This window comes from Trichomonas vaginalis, chromosome I (genome assembly GCF_026262505.1).
Source record: "Trichomonas vaginalis G3 chromosome I, whole genome shotgun sequence".
In the NCBI taxonomy this organism is placed as follows: Eukaryota; Parabasalia; order Trichomonadida; family Trichomonadidae; genus Trichomonas; species Trichomonas vaginalis.
This window is the reverse complement of record NC_067203.1, coordinates 20,118,979-20,131,928: the sequence shown is the minus strand read 5'-3', so window position 1 is coordinate 20,131,928 and position 12,950 is coordinate 20,118,979. Positions and strand designations below refer to the sequence as shown.

The window sequence follows — 12,950 nt, the reverse complement described above, 5'->3', positions numbered from 1 at the left end:
TCATAAAATTTCAAAATTTCATGTGGATCAACGATATCAACAATATATTTCATGATAGTGAATACACAATTGATAGATTTGTAACTCATTTCATTGAAATTTAAAAAATATTTTTCAATAATCATCAAAATCTTTGGAGATATCTCGGGATATATTTCTATTATCCTAATAAATAAGTTTGTCGTACAATTAATTGTGTTTTCATCAGAATTTATGACAATTAAATCTAAAATAAAAAATATTTCTTCTTTTTTAAAGAAATTTGGATATTTTAAGAATATCAATGATATATAGCTTGTAAACATGTGTCTTGTTGTAGGGAAATGCCTGATAAATGAGTTTTTCAAAGAAATGAGAAAATTCAATGAAGAATTGCCAAATTTTGTGGAAATTGAATCTAATACAGGTATGTATTCAATAAATGAATCTAAAAACTTTGAAATGTCATAATAAAACTGTTTTTCAAACGAAAATTTTCCATTTTCTATGAAAATGTATAATATCTCAGTGTAAAGCTGCTGAATCAATGGTATATCATTAAAGATGTCTTTTGTTACACGTGTAATCGTTGAAATTATTGATAAAAACTTTGAACAATATAATATCAAAATTTCATTGTGAATAGAATCGATATTTTGTAAGATTAGCAATATCTCTGACAATATATTTGATTCTTCAATGACTCTGATCGCTGTATGATTGTTAATAAAATTATTTTTATGATTAACAATAAAGAAGCAAATTTCTTTGATAACATCAATACTTTCATCATTAAATGACTCTGTGGACTGAACAAATGCGTTACACAATTCGGAAAATTCAATAAATAGTGTATCAATACTCATTTTAAGTTCAGATGCGTGATAGCTTTCTAAGAACTGTTTATCAATGGTCTCGCTACTAGCTTTGAACTCCATTTTCTTAAATTCAAACTAATTTTCATTTTGAATGAAAAAGGGAAATTCCCTTTGTCACTTTTCTAGATAATGAAATACTTTGTGTCACTTTTTATTTATTGAAAATTAACGTCTTTTGAGCACAAAAAAATTATATATGAGTAATACAGAAACAACACAACTAGATTCAGAAGAAGTTCTTAGTATCAGTCCTATTGAAAACAACGAGACTAGTGTTTCTTTATCTACTCCTTCTTTATTAATTTCAACATCTAAGTCTTGGAAGCCTAAAGCACTTCAAAATAATAAAAATTCTTCGAAAAGGCTTTTTAATATGTCGATCAGATCATCAAATTCACTAGAAAAATCAGATTCTTTTCATAATACATCATGTGTTGGTTCATCTGTTCAATTAGTTAATTCAAAAATATATGATTTGGTTAATGATGCTTTTGGTGATGAAGAATTTGTTGATATAAATCATCTTACAGAGTCTTTTCGTAAAATTCAAATTATTGGACCAAAAGAAAGACTTTTAGACAGATCTGCCATCAGAAATGAAGTTTTAAACTGGAAAGTTGGTGATGGTTTATTCGATAATGAAGCAGCAAAACAATCAATAATAGATTCTTTTCATGGGACTAAAAAATCTAAATACCATAAACTAGTTAAAGTTCAGACAAGCTTTTACTTAGCAAACCGTAAGAACACTACTACAAAATCTGATGATGAAGACGAAATTCGGCCAAAATCACCGAAATCACCAACAACTGGCTATAATTTAGAAAGATTATTAATGACAAAAGAAGAACTGCAAAGCGAAAGACCTCCCACCGCCCGAAAACCTTATGTTCCACCTCCAGAACCTAAATTAGAAAAATACACTTCATCAACATCCCAAAACATCATAAACAAGTCTAAATATAGAGATACAAAGCTTGATGATAGAGTTCAGATGTATAAGAAACGCGGCCAGACCAAGATAAGCAAAGTTGAGAAACAAATTAAAGAAGAAAACTCTCCACCAGTAATTCCTCGAAATCCTCAATACGAAATCACAGAAAAAGAAAGAGAAGAGTTCGAAAAGAAGAAGAGGGAGAAGTTTGAAAGGTCTATTCCTCAATATCCGTACAGACCACAAATAACTAGTTGGGAAGAATATGAAAGAATTAAATCAAAGATTTTATTAGCAAAAATTGTTGAAGAGGAAGTTGATGACTTTCCTCCACCAAAAGTTCTACCTGTACACGCAAAATCCAATAAGAAATAAAATTTATATTGTTTGTATTTTTATAATTAGCATATAAAAAATATTGTTTGTATTATACAACATTATGCAGTATTTTTTTTTAATTACATCGGAAAGGTTGATATATGTGCACATTTGTGTCCTATTGTATTACGATATTTTCCTATTAAATCTCTTGAATCTACAAATATAATGTCGTAATAAATCTCATAAAACTTTATTTAACATTTCAGACAAAAAGAAACATGATAAGCTTGTCCATTCTTGTATTACTCTATAATATCTCAAGCCTAATAAAATGTTTTATTAGTTTTTGATTTAATTTTAAAAATCTCTTTCTTTTCTTTAGTTATTCTAACCTGATTTCATAGATTTAAACTCTTAATAAAATAGAAATTCAAATTAATAATAACAGATGTGAATCTTTAGCTGAATAGCTTCAATTATACAAATTACAGCTAATTTCCATTTCTAGATTGAATTTCTTTACAATTACCCTATTTATCTATAGGTCATCGGAAATGTCATGTTTATAAACAACAATTTACAACTAAATATCATTGAATCATAAGATTAAAGTCTGTAATTTAAATATGAAAACACTTCAACGCCTGACAAAGATATAACTATATTAGCTGTTGATTGTTTCAAGTTTTTAAGAACAAAATTCGACTCAGAAATAACCACAGAATGTCTAGAATTTTCATTTTTAGGAAGAAATCCAGATATAATGAGTGAATGTTTGAAATATGAAGAACCAGGACCGTTTTGCCTGGAGCATGCAATTATTTCACACAACATTGATTTTGTTACATTCTTGATGAATGAATACCATGTAGAGATTGAATTCGCGCATTGCATTTTTGAATATTGCGGACTTTATAACAATCTTGAATCATTTTTGGTTGTTTTTGATAAAACCATTGATGTTAAAAAAGCCTTTGTTACTTCGGCAATGTTCAATATTCCATCACTTTGCGAATATTTCCTTTCACATGGTGTAAATATCAATGACAAAGATGGATTTGGACATACAGCCCTTCATCTTGCAGCGAAACGTAATAAAAAAGAAATGGTCGAACTTCTTATTTCACATGGTGTAGATATCAACGAAAAAGATAATGATGGCCAAACTGCTCTTCATCATGCAGCAGGTTCTAATAAAAAAGAAATGGTCGAACTTCTTATTTCACATGGTGTAGATATCAACGAAAAAGATAATGATGGCCAAACTGCTCTTCATCATGCAGCAGGTTCTAATAAAAAAGAAATGGTCGAACTTCTTATTTCACATGGTGCAAATATCAACGAAAAAGATAATGATGGCCAAACTGCTCTCCATCAGACAATACGATTTCATTGCCGAGAAACTGCCGAAGTTCTTCTTTCACATGGTGCAAATGTCAATGAAAAAAATGGTTGTGGAGAAACAGCTCTTGATCTTACCACACAGGAAAATGATGAAGAAATAGCCAAACTTCTTATTTCGCATGGCGCAAATATCAATGAATAAATATAACAGAGTATGCGAATTAAATTGTAAACACTAATAATTTGACTCAATTCTTATATTTCTTCGTTTTGATATAATCGTTTTTAAATTATACAGCCCAATTCACAGATCTCTTAGAAATCCGCATGATTTTCTAATCTCATAGTATGCAAATTGTTCTGTTTATCATTAAGAAGTGAAATTAAAGCAATCGCTACAATTAAAGTAAAAACTATAGAATAATACAAAAATTTAATGAAGATTTACCTCTGATGGTTGAGTTATAATACAATAGAAAGAAAACTATAAAGTTTCTAATTTCACATGGTACCAGATATATGAATAGCTTTTATGATAGCCAAAAATAGGGGTATTACAATAACTCAATATACAAATAATTACAATTGTATTTGATCTATAGATTCTAGTTATATTTTATAAAGCTAATCCTATTTTTTAAGCGGATATAGGAAATACTCATAACATGTCAATATACTTGATATACCATGCATGCTGGTTCTAAATTTAGCAATGAATCAGATGATAAAACATATGAACAAAGTTGAGAATATAAAAAATGAGCAAATAACAAAGTTTATTTTCCTTGCTTTTTTGTGTATTTCTGATATAAGCTTGCAAATATCTGTTGAACATGACTTCTTTTGAATCCATTTGGTTCAAACAAATCTTTACTTATTGGAACAGTCCAATTTTCATCGATTTCGGAGATAGTTCTTTTAAATACCTGAAGAATTATGTTTTTTAATGAAAAAAATAGTCATAATTATTGATCAGTAAATGAAATTTTTACTATCAGAAAAGTTATAAGAAATGATATTTAGATAAACCTAAGATAGGCAGGAATTGGTTTACCTTGTTTAATAAGATCATTTCTCATTCTTAATAATCTCATTCTTCGTGCAATTCGGTCCATCTGTTTGCTGAAATCATAATCATAATTTGGAGTGGATTTGGGGCTTGTTTTAGAGTGTGAAAATAGTGGGAACCATATTGGATGCCATTTTCCTTCTTTTATAAGTCTTCTTCGTTCTTCTTCCCATCTCTGTTCGCACATCATTCTTCCAATATCATCAAGTTGATCATTCTTCTTTGGTTTACTTAATTGGAGCCATTTGCCTTCTTTTTGAAGTCTTCTTATTTCTGCTTCACATCTCTGTGCCCACATCATTCTTCCAATATCATCAAGTTGATTATTCTTCTTTGGTTTAAATAATGGTAACTCGCGTTCTAATTTTCCGAGTCTACTCGAGTAGTCTCGTTCGCATCTCATTCTCCATCCCAAGTATTCAGGATCGCCTAAATCAAAACTTCTTCGCACAGCAAGCAGTGGAATCATCTTTATAAAATAATGATTTTTTTTTCAAATTGTGTGGCTATGTCAGATTTGACAATATGTCGTCAAAAGTCTTTCGAGTGAAAATTTGATAGAAAATGATAAATTTTTTTGTGTGTGCGTAAATATATAGGATGTATATCACAATCCCAAAATACGATTATTAATCAGAAAATTTTATTATTTTAATAATAATTTCTTACATGTTTGCTAGTCTCCGATTCAAAATATTTTTAATAACCAAGGTGAAGAGTTTCTTTCAGAATTTTCATAAAATTATCAAAAAAATTCTGTGGTTGAAAATCGTTCTGATACAACCTAGCCATTTATCAAAAACATTATAAAATAAAGATTTAATTATAAATTTATTTGATTCTCACTAAAAAAAGAGGAATAGAAAGAAATATATTATAGTTTTGGTTTCTTGCCTCATATTTCCAAAAAAAATAATATAGACTAGAAATGCCTATATTTATTTATTAATTTAAATAAATAAAAGGGAAATCATTTAATTCAAATTCTAATAGAATGATTTTCTTTAGATTAATAATATTAAATTTTATAACATTAAATGTTTGCGTGTATAGTAAGATGTTTATTTATTTCTTGACAGTTTGTTTGTTAATTTATTCGACGACAACATCTGTAAGGTGAGCGAACTTCTCTGTGAAGGCCTCTGGTGTCATCTTGCCGGCAGCAGCGACGCGGGCGACGAGATCCTTGTTCTCGTAGTCCTTCTTGCTCATGCGCCACATGTAGACACGAGCGACCTTGAATGACTGTGATGTAACATCGACAAGGCGTGTGCGGACACGGCCTGTAGCTGGGTCGAGGAGGTCCTTGAACTGGACTGGCTTGACCTGGCCGTTCTCACGAACGATGAGGGCAGCGGAGTGGCCGTTGAGGAAGGCATCGATAGCACCGTAGCCGAGCTCACGTGTGTAGACAGCATCGAAGGCGACTGGATCAGCGCAACGAAGTTCGTAACCGATCTTCTTTGGTGTGATTCTGATGCCGAGGTTGCCAAGGCGCTTGAGGAGTTCCTCGGAGAGAGAACGAGCGAGTTCAGCATCATCGAGGAGGATGTGGCCGTGTGGATCTGTTGGTGGTTCGCGGTTGCCGAAGAGCTTGTAGAGAGCCTTCTTGGACATCTTGGAAACGAGGCCTTCTGCAAGAACGCAGACACCGTAGTTCTTTCCGTAAGCAAGGCGCTTAAGGATTGTAGCTTCGACGAGTTCAACAACATCTTCGAATTCGATTTCGTCCTGCTTGAATTCTTCTGGGATGAGGCAAAGGTGGGCACCAGAAGCTTCAGCCATGCCGAGAGCAAGGTGACCAGCAGAGCGGCCCATAGCTTCGACAAGGAACCAACGTGGGGCAGACTTGGAGTCAACCATGAGGTTGCGGATGATTTCCATACCAAGGGAGCGAGCTGTGTGGAAGCCGAATGTGGACTGGTCAGCTGGGAGTGGAAGATCGTTATCGATTGTCTTTGGGCAGGAGATGACAGAGATCTCGTTGCCGTTCATGCCGGAAGCGACGGAAACAGCGGATGAAGCTGTATCATCACCACCGATTGTAAGGAAGTAACGAACCTTGAGAGCGCGGAGGCACTTGCGGACGTTCTCTTGGAGTTCTGGGGACTTACGTGGGTTAGCACGGGATGTTTGGATGATTGTGCCACCCTGGAAGTGGATACGAGAAACGATATCGTATGTGAGGTCGATTGTGTGGGCCTTGACGACATCAACATCGCCTGTGCAAAGGTACTTGAAACCTTCCATGAAGCCGATGACCTTCCAGCCAAGTCTAAGGGCGTAAAGTGTAGCGCCAGCGATGACACCATTGAGGCCTGGGGCTGGACCACCACCGCAGAGGATACCGAGAACAGGAGCTTCAGTGCTCATTTCGAAACAGTGATATCAAGCTGTTTCAATTCAATTTTTCAGACAGCAAGTATTCAATATTTTGTATACTGAAGTGGTCAACTGGCATTCAATGAGAGTGTAATAGATTATGTGTTATATATCGATATTTCTTATTTGTTTTTTGGCTAAAAACGATGCCTTCAAAAATAACCGCAAAAGTCTTTCAATTTTTTGATTGCTTTTTAAAATACAAAGGAGAAAAAGTATAAATGGTATTTTAATGAAATTAGTGCTTGAAATGATCAAATATCATATTTCCATTTTCTGTCTATCGAGGCTATTTAGCCCATTTTTCAATTGAGATTGTTTACAAATGGTCGATTAATAAAAATTATTTGTATAATTATCTGTATAGATTTAAATTTCATTAAAACATTTTTCAGAATAAAATTGACCTCACTTGTTGATGGGGAATGAATTTGTTATTCAACCATAAAACAAAATCTGATGCTTTAAAATTGTTGGTAAATTACAAAATCGATAAGAATCTTTGGATGAATTCTGAACAATGATCAAGGATAAACAGTTCAAATTCACGAACAAATCGAAATGAGTATAACTATCAACAAATGGGGTTTCAACATCCAACTCTGACATTTGGAAAATTCACAAAATCGTAAAAATAAGAGAAAGGAAAATAAATTAAGGAATGTATTTACTTTCTGAATCTATTCTACGTAAATTAAGGGTTTCGTTTTGCGAAAAAAACGTACAATACGCAATTTCGCTAAAAAAACATTTAGCTAGCAATTTCGACATTTGACTCCACTCAAGACGTCACTTTTTTAATTTTGCGGTATCATATTTTTGGAAAATCTTTATGAATATTATATAAAAAGTCTCTTTAATATCTATATTTCATATTTTTATCGATTTTTAAAGTTTTTGCGAAAAGTATTCAATTATTTTTGCTATTTGGTCGGGTAAATGTCAGATTTGCGACATTTTCTGATATGATATTCAGATTCTACGTTGATAATAATGCTTATAGAACCCTCTTGCTATTGTGTCAAAATTGCGAAACCGATAGCAAAAATATCTCGCAATATCAAAATTGAGATATTGAGTGAATTATGCATTATAGAGATTAAAAATCTGATTTGTGAAAACATCTCATCAGTTTCTAGCTAATTCAAAAATCTTTACTATCTTATTCGATTAAAATGAAAAGGGAATAGTTTCATTATGCTTTAAATGACAGCCTTATAATCTAATCATAGTTTTCGCTCAATATGCAGCATTTTTTTTTCGAAATCTATGGTCAATATCCTAAATACTGATTGCTTTGCATTCATATCTCTTACATTTTCTATACCCACATCACTATTCATTGCTATTCCTATCTTTTTCATTTTTGTTTGTTTCTCATAATTTCTCAAAAAACATGATAACTTGATATTTGTAAATATCATACTTTATAACGTAAATAAGAACTTGACCTATTAAGAAAAGCAGTAATGAAAAGAAAATCTGAAATTCATAAAAATTACAAGTTTCTGATGACAATTAGCTTAATTAAACCAGGTACAAGATTATATAATTGTATTTTCTATCCAATTATCCATATAATATCTTATCCAGAAAAAATAACTTGATCAATACCAAATGATTTTTTAACTAGTAAATAAAGTATTTTCTTTACACACACATTGTATATCATAGTTTTTTTTTTGGTTTCGCAAAACATCCAAAAACAAATATGCTATAAAAGTGACAATTTTAGCAAAACGAAACCCTTAATCACGCAAAGTAATTTGTCATATTTACGTAAGGGTTTCGTTTTGCTAAAATTGTCACTTTTATAGCATATTTGTTTTTGGATGTTTTGCGAAACCAAAAAAAAAAAAACTATGATATACAATGTGTGTGTAAAGAAAATACTTTATTTACTAGTTAAAAAATCATTTGGTATTGATCAAGTTATTTTTTCTGTGTTGTGCATGAAAATTCGGTTCACTTCACTTCTGACAAAAGTGACAAGTTTACATGGCAAAAATATATAGGGTATTTTTTTTTAAAAGTAGTTATCTTTATATATAAAAATAAAACTTTTGATATATTTGAGTAAATGATTTATTAATTTATTTATTTATTTTTTTTAAATCAAATCATATAAATATATATATATATAATAGTGAAATAGAACAAGAGATTATTATTGATGATAATTTATCTAGAACAAGAGATAAAAGTTTAGATAAATTAATAAAATTAGTGTGGAATCAGACAAATTTCGGGTTGTTTGGGAAGGAATTGTTGGCTATGATGTACTGATTCATGATCAGTACATCATAGCCAACAATTCCGTATACAAAGTTCAAAAACTTGGGTGCAATCAGAACTGATTGCACCCAAGTTTTTGAACTTTCTCGAGGGAATGAAAGGGTAAGAGGTATACATTATGAATATATACCTCTTACCCTTCCATTCCCTCTCTGACAGCGGGAAACTTTGTCTGAATGTTAAACTATTCAGACAAAGTTTCCCGCTGTTTGCGAAGGAATTGTTGGCTATGATGTACTGATTCATGATCAGTACATCATAGCCAACAATTCCGTATACAAAGTTCAAAAACTTGGGTGCAATCAGAACTGATTGCACCCAAGTTTTTGAACTTTCTCGAGGGAATGAAAGGGTAAGAGGTATACATTATGAATATATACCTCTTACCCTTCCATTCCCTCTCTGACAGCGGGAAACTTTGTCTGAATGTTAAACTATTCAGACAAAGTTTCCCGCTGTTTGCGAAGGAATTGTTGGCTATGATGTACTGATTCATGATCAGTACATCATAGCCAACAATTCCGTATACAAAGTTCAATTTTCATATTTCATGTATGTAACTCTCTAAAACTATAAATCTGATTTTCATTTGGCAGATCCACTTCTTGTCTTTCCATTTTTTTGAATCAATTTATACAAATAAACTTATAAAACACAAAATTATTATTTTATAATATAATTCTTAGATAATACATCCGATATGTAAAGTGTCAAAAATGAAGTGAACCGAATTTTCATGCATTACAAAGTTATTTTTTCTGGATAAGATATTATATGGATAATTGGATAGAAAATACAATTATATAATCTTGTACCTGGTTTAATTAAGCTAATTGTCATCAGAAACTTGTAATTTTTATGAATTTCAGATTTTCTTTTCATTACTGCTTTTCTTAATAGGTCAAGTTCTTATTTACGTTATAAAGTATGATATTTACAAATATCAAGTTATCATGTTTTTTGAGAAATTATGAGAAACAAACAAAAATGAAAAAGATAGGAATAGCAATGAATAGTGATGTGGGTATAGAAAATGTAAGAGATATGAATGCAAAGCAATCAGTATTTAGGATATTGACCATAGATTTCGAAAAAAAAATGCTGCATATTGAGCGAAAACTATGATTAGATTATAAGGCTGTCATTTAAAGCATAATGAAACTATTCCCTTTTCATTTTAATCGAATAAGATAGTAAAGATTTTTGAATTAGCTAGAAACTGATGAGATGTTTTCACAAATCAGATTTTTAATCTCTATAATGCATAATTCACTCAATATCTCAATTTTGATATTGCGAGATATTTTTGCTATCGGTTTCGCAATTTTGACACAATAGCAAGAGGGTTCTATAAGCATTATTATCAACGTAGAATCTGAATATCATATCAGAAAATGTCGCAAATCTGACATTTACCCGACCAAATAGCAAAAATAATTGAATACTTTTCGCAAAAACTTTAAAAATCGATAAAAATATGAAATATAGATATTAAAGAGACTTTTTATATAATATTCATAAAGATTTTCCAAAAATATGATACCGCAAAATTAAAAAAGTGACGTCTTGAGTGGAGTCAAATGTCGAAATTGCTAGCTAAATGTTTTTTTTAGCGAAATTGCGTATTGTACGTTTTTTTCGCAAAACGAAACCCTTAGCGTGATTGTTTTGGTCAATTTTGTCACTTTTTATTTCAAAACTACTATATTTTTCTCCATCTAAATATTTCATTATGAAGAGAACAGAGCATATATTAATGCATCTAAATTGCATCAGACATGGAAAAACTATTCCATAAAAGTTCATTATTGATATAAGATCGGATAATTGGCAAATTTATTTAGATATTTAGCTTTCTATATCGGATGCAAAGAAACAGAATTCCTACATGATTTGTAATTAAAAAATACCGAACTTAAACGATAAAGAAGACGAATATTTTACATTTTTCATTATTCGTTAGCTTAAGTACTTTTGCTTGCTCTGCATGTTGAAAAAACTTAGCATATCATTGGTGTTTGATATTAGTTACGAAAAAAATAAGCGAATAAGGACAAAAAAAAAGATAATGTAACGAAACTTTAAGATACTAAAAGTAAACTACGTTACAATGGTTATCCTCTTTGAACTTAAGTTTGAAAATACGAACTCTTTTTTCATTCTAAAAAAGATGAAGCAATTGAGAAGAGCAATCTTCAAAAAATGCACATTTTTGCATTAGATTTGAAATTAATGGAGATTTGCAACTATATCAAGAAATGGGAGCTCTCGGATAGGAAAAAAAATTGCTTTGTACTTAAAAGATCTCTTTGGAGCACTGTGTATAACTTTCCTTGTATCAAATTTAAAGAGAGTAATTTGGGAATTTGATCTAAAGTGGTTATTAAGCTAAAATCAGCTTCAATAGATTTATGACACTTTTTGTTATGAAAAAAATTCAAAATCTTATATTTGAGTAACAAAAAAGACATAATATGAGAAATCCCGCTTTTTTGTAATATAAAATTTCTCTAAAAAAATTGAGAAATTCAGAAAATAAAATTAAATTTTTAGAAAAATATTATCAAATTGATGATTTCCGATTTTTTTTTGAAAAATTAACACAAAGGAGTTTATATACAATTCTTACAAGCTTTATATTTCCATTTAAATTTTATTCTTATCTCATAATTTTGATATCAATATAATCAAATTTCGATAAATCTATGAATTATCCTCAAGATCTATCTGTTTTCGGGCAACTCCCAAGAATTGCGCTCTAAAATACGATCTTTGAATTGGGATAACTCTCATTCTATCATAAAATTGACAAAAAATATAAAAATGAGCTCTAAAGATTTAATTTTATGCAAATATGTTGCAAGTGCATATGGATGCAATTATAATGAAATGTATACACTTGTTGTTGCACATGTTTTATCTTTAATACTTCCTGTTTATTATTTAATTTTGTATCTCAAGAATAGGAAGAAAACAGACAAATGCAAAGTCGATTATTTTCTCTCATTCTGGGTTTTCATGATCATCACAGTCATATTTAGAATCATTATCACTATTTGCCCTTTTCATTATACACAATTATCATATCAAATCGTTTGGATTGGAATTAATCAAGTTTTACTATTTATATACGTATCAATAGTCATTTATATTATAATGGATTTACTCTATCAATATCAAGGAATCACACAGACGATAAATAAATTTTTCAAGCTCTTTTTTGCATTGTACAGTATCACTTTCATATCCACAGCTGTAGTGATAACCGTTTACTCCGGGTTACAAGGCGATCGCGAAACTTATTATTTATGGCATGCGGCAACAACTATCATGATTTTAGTTTTCGCCATGGTACCATCATTTAGACTTATAAAGAAGATGACATACCCAGTTATTCAACCAGGAAAGCTTTGTTGTATGAGAACCTCAAATTTCCTCATTGGACTGTTCATTTTTCTTGAAGTGTCTAGATGTATCTACGATATAATCATGTTTAGTCCATTTGATTTTATTACTGGATGGTATGCGCAATTTGATAAGACTGGTGCTCTTCCATTAATCGCCAGATGGTTCATTATTACAAAAGTTTTGATTTTCGATATATCACCATCAATGGTTGTTTGCTGGATTGTTAATGCAATCTTTTCTTACGATTTAGGGTTCCAAAACGACAATTTTTATAGTCCACAACCTCTGCTTTGATCTATATGTAAGTAAAAATCTATCTTCGGTCATAATTTACTTCTGA

At 30.8% G+C, this 12,950-nt stretch overlaps 5 protein-coding genes across 5 annotated transcripts, besides 2 other annotated features; 3 read left to right on the top strand and 2 right to left on the bottom strand.

Moving 5' to 3' along the window:
* Positions 1-1,026: 1,026 nt before the first annotated feature.
* On the top strand, positions 1,027-2,189 carry TVAGG3_1017570 (uncharacterized protein; the record flags this gene model as incomplete). Its single annotated transcript, XM_001325101.1, has 1 exon — positions 1,054-2,166. The coding sequence occupies one exon, from the start codon at positions 1,054-1,056 to the stop codon at positions 2,164-2,166; it is 1,113 nt and encodes a 370-aa protein (XP_001325136.1).
* Positions 2,190-2,875: 686 nt separating this feature from the next.
* TVAGG3_1017560 (ankyrin repeat and SOCS box-containing protein 4 family) lies at positions 2,876-3,658 on the top strand (the record flags this gene model as incomplete). Its single annotated transcript, XM_001325102.1, has 1 exon — positions 2,876-3,658. The coding sequence occupies one exon, from the start codon at positions 2,876-2,878 to the stop codon at positions 3,656-3,658; it is 783 nt and encodes a 260-aa protein (XP_001325137.1).
* An 817-nt stretch (positions 3,659-4,475) lies between these two features.
* On the bottom strand, positions 4,476-4,994 carry TVAGG3_1017550 (uncharacterized protein; the record flags this gene model as incomplete). The annotated part of the gene is made up of 1 exon (XM_001325103.1): positions 4,476-4,994. The coding sequence occupies one exon, from the start codon at positions 4,992-4,994 to the stop codon at positions 4,476-4,478; it is 519 nt and encodes a 172-aa protein (XP_001325138.1).
* Positions 4,995-5,523: 529 nt separating this feature from the next.
* On the bottom strand, positions 5,524-6,917 carry TVAGG3_1017540 (pyrophosphate-dependent fructose 6-phosphate 1-phosphotransferase; the record flags this gene model as incomplete). Its single annotated transcript, XM_001325104.2, has 1 exon — positions 5,618-6,898. The coding sequence occupies one exon, from the start codon at positions 6,896-6,898 to the stop codon at positions 5,618-5,620; it is 1,281 nt and encodes a 426-aa protein (XP_001325139.1).
* Positions 6,918-9,141: 2,224 nt separating this feature from the next.
* Positions 9,142-9,740: a mobile genetic element.
* A 96-nt stretch (positions 9,741-9,836) lies between these two features.
* Positions 9,837-9,881: a mobile genetic element.
* Positions 9,882-12,013: 2,132 nt separating this feature from the next.
* TVAGG3_1017510 (uncharacterized protein) lies at positions 12,014-12,934 on the top strand (the record flags this gene model as incomplete). Its single annotated transcript, XM_001325105.1, has 1 exon — positions 12,026-12,904. The coding sequence occupies one exon, from the start codon at positions 12,026-12,028 to the stop codon at positions 12,902-12,904; it is 879 nt and encodes a 292-aa protein (XP_001325140.1).
* Between the last annotated feature and the right edge of the window lie 16 nt (positions 12,935-12,950).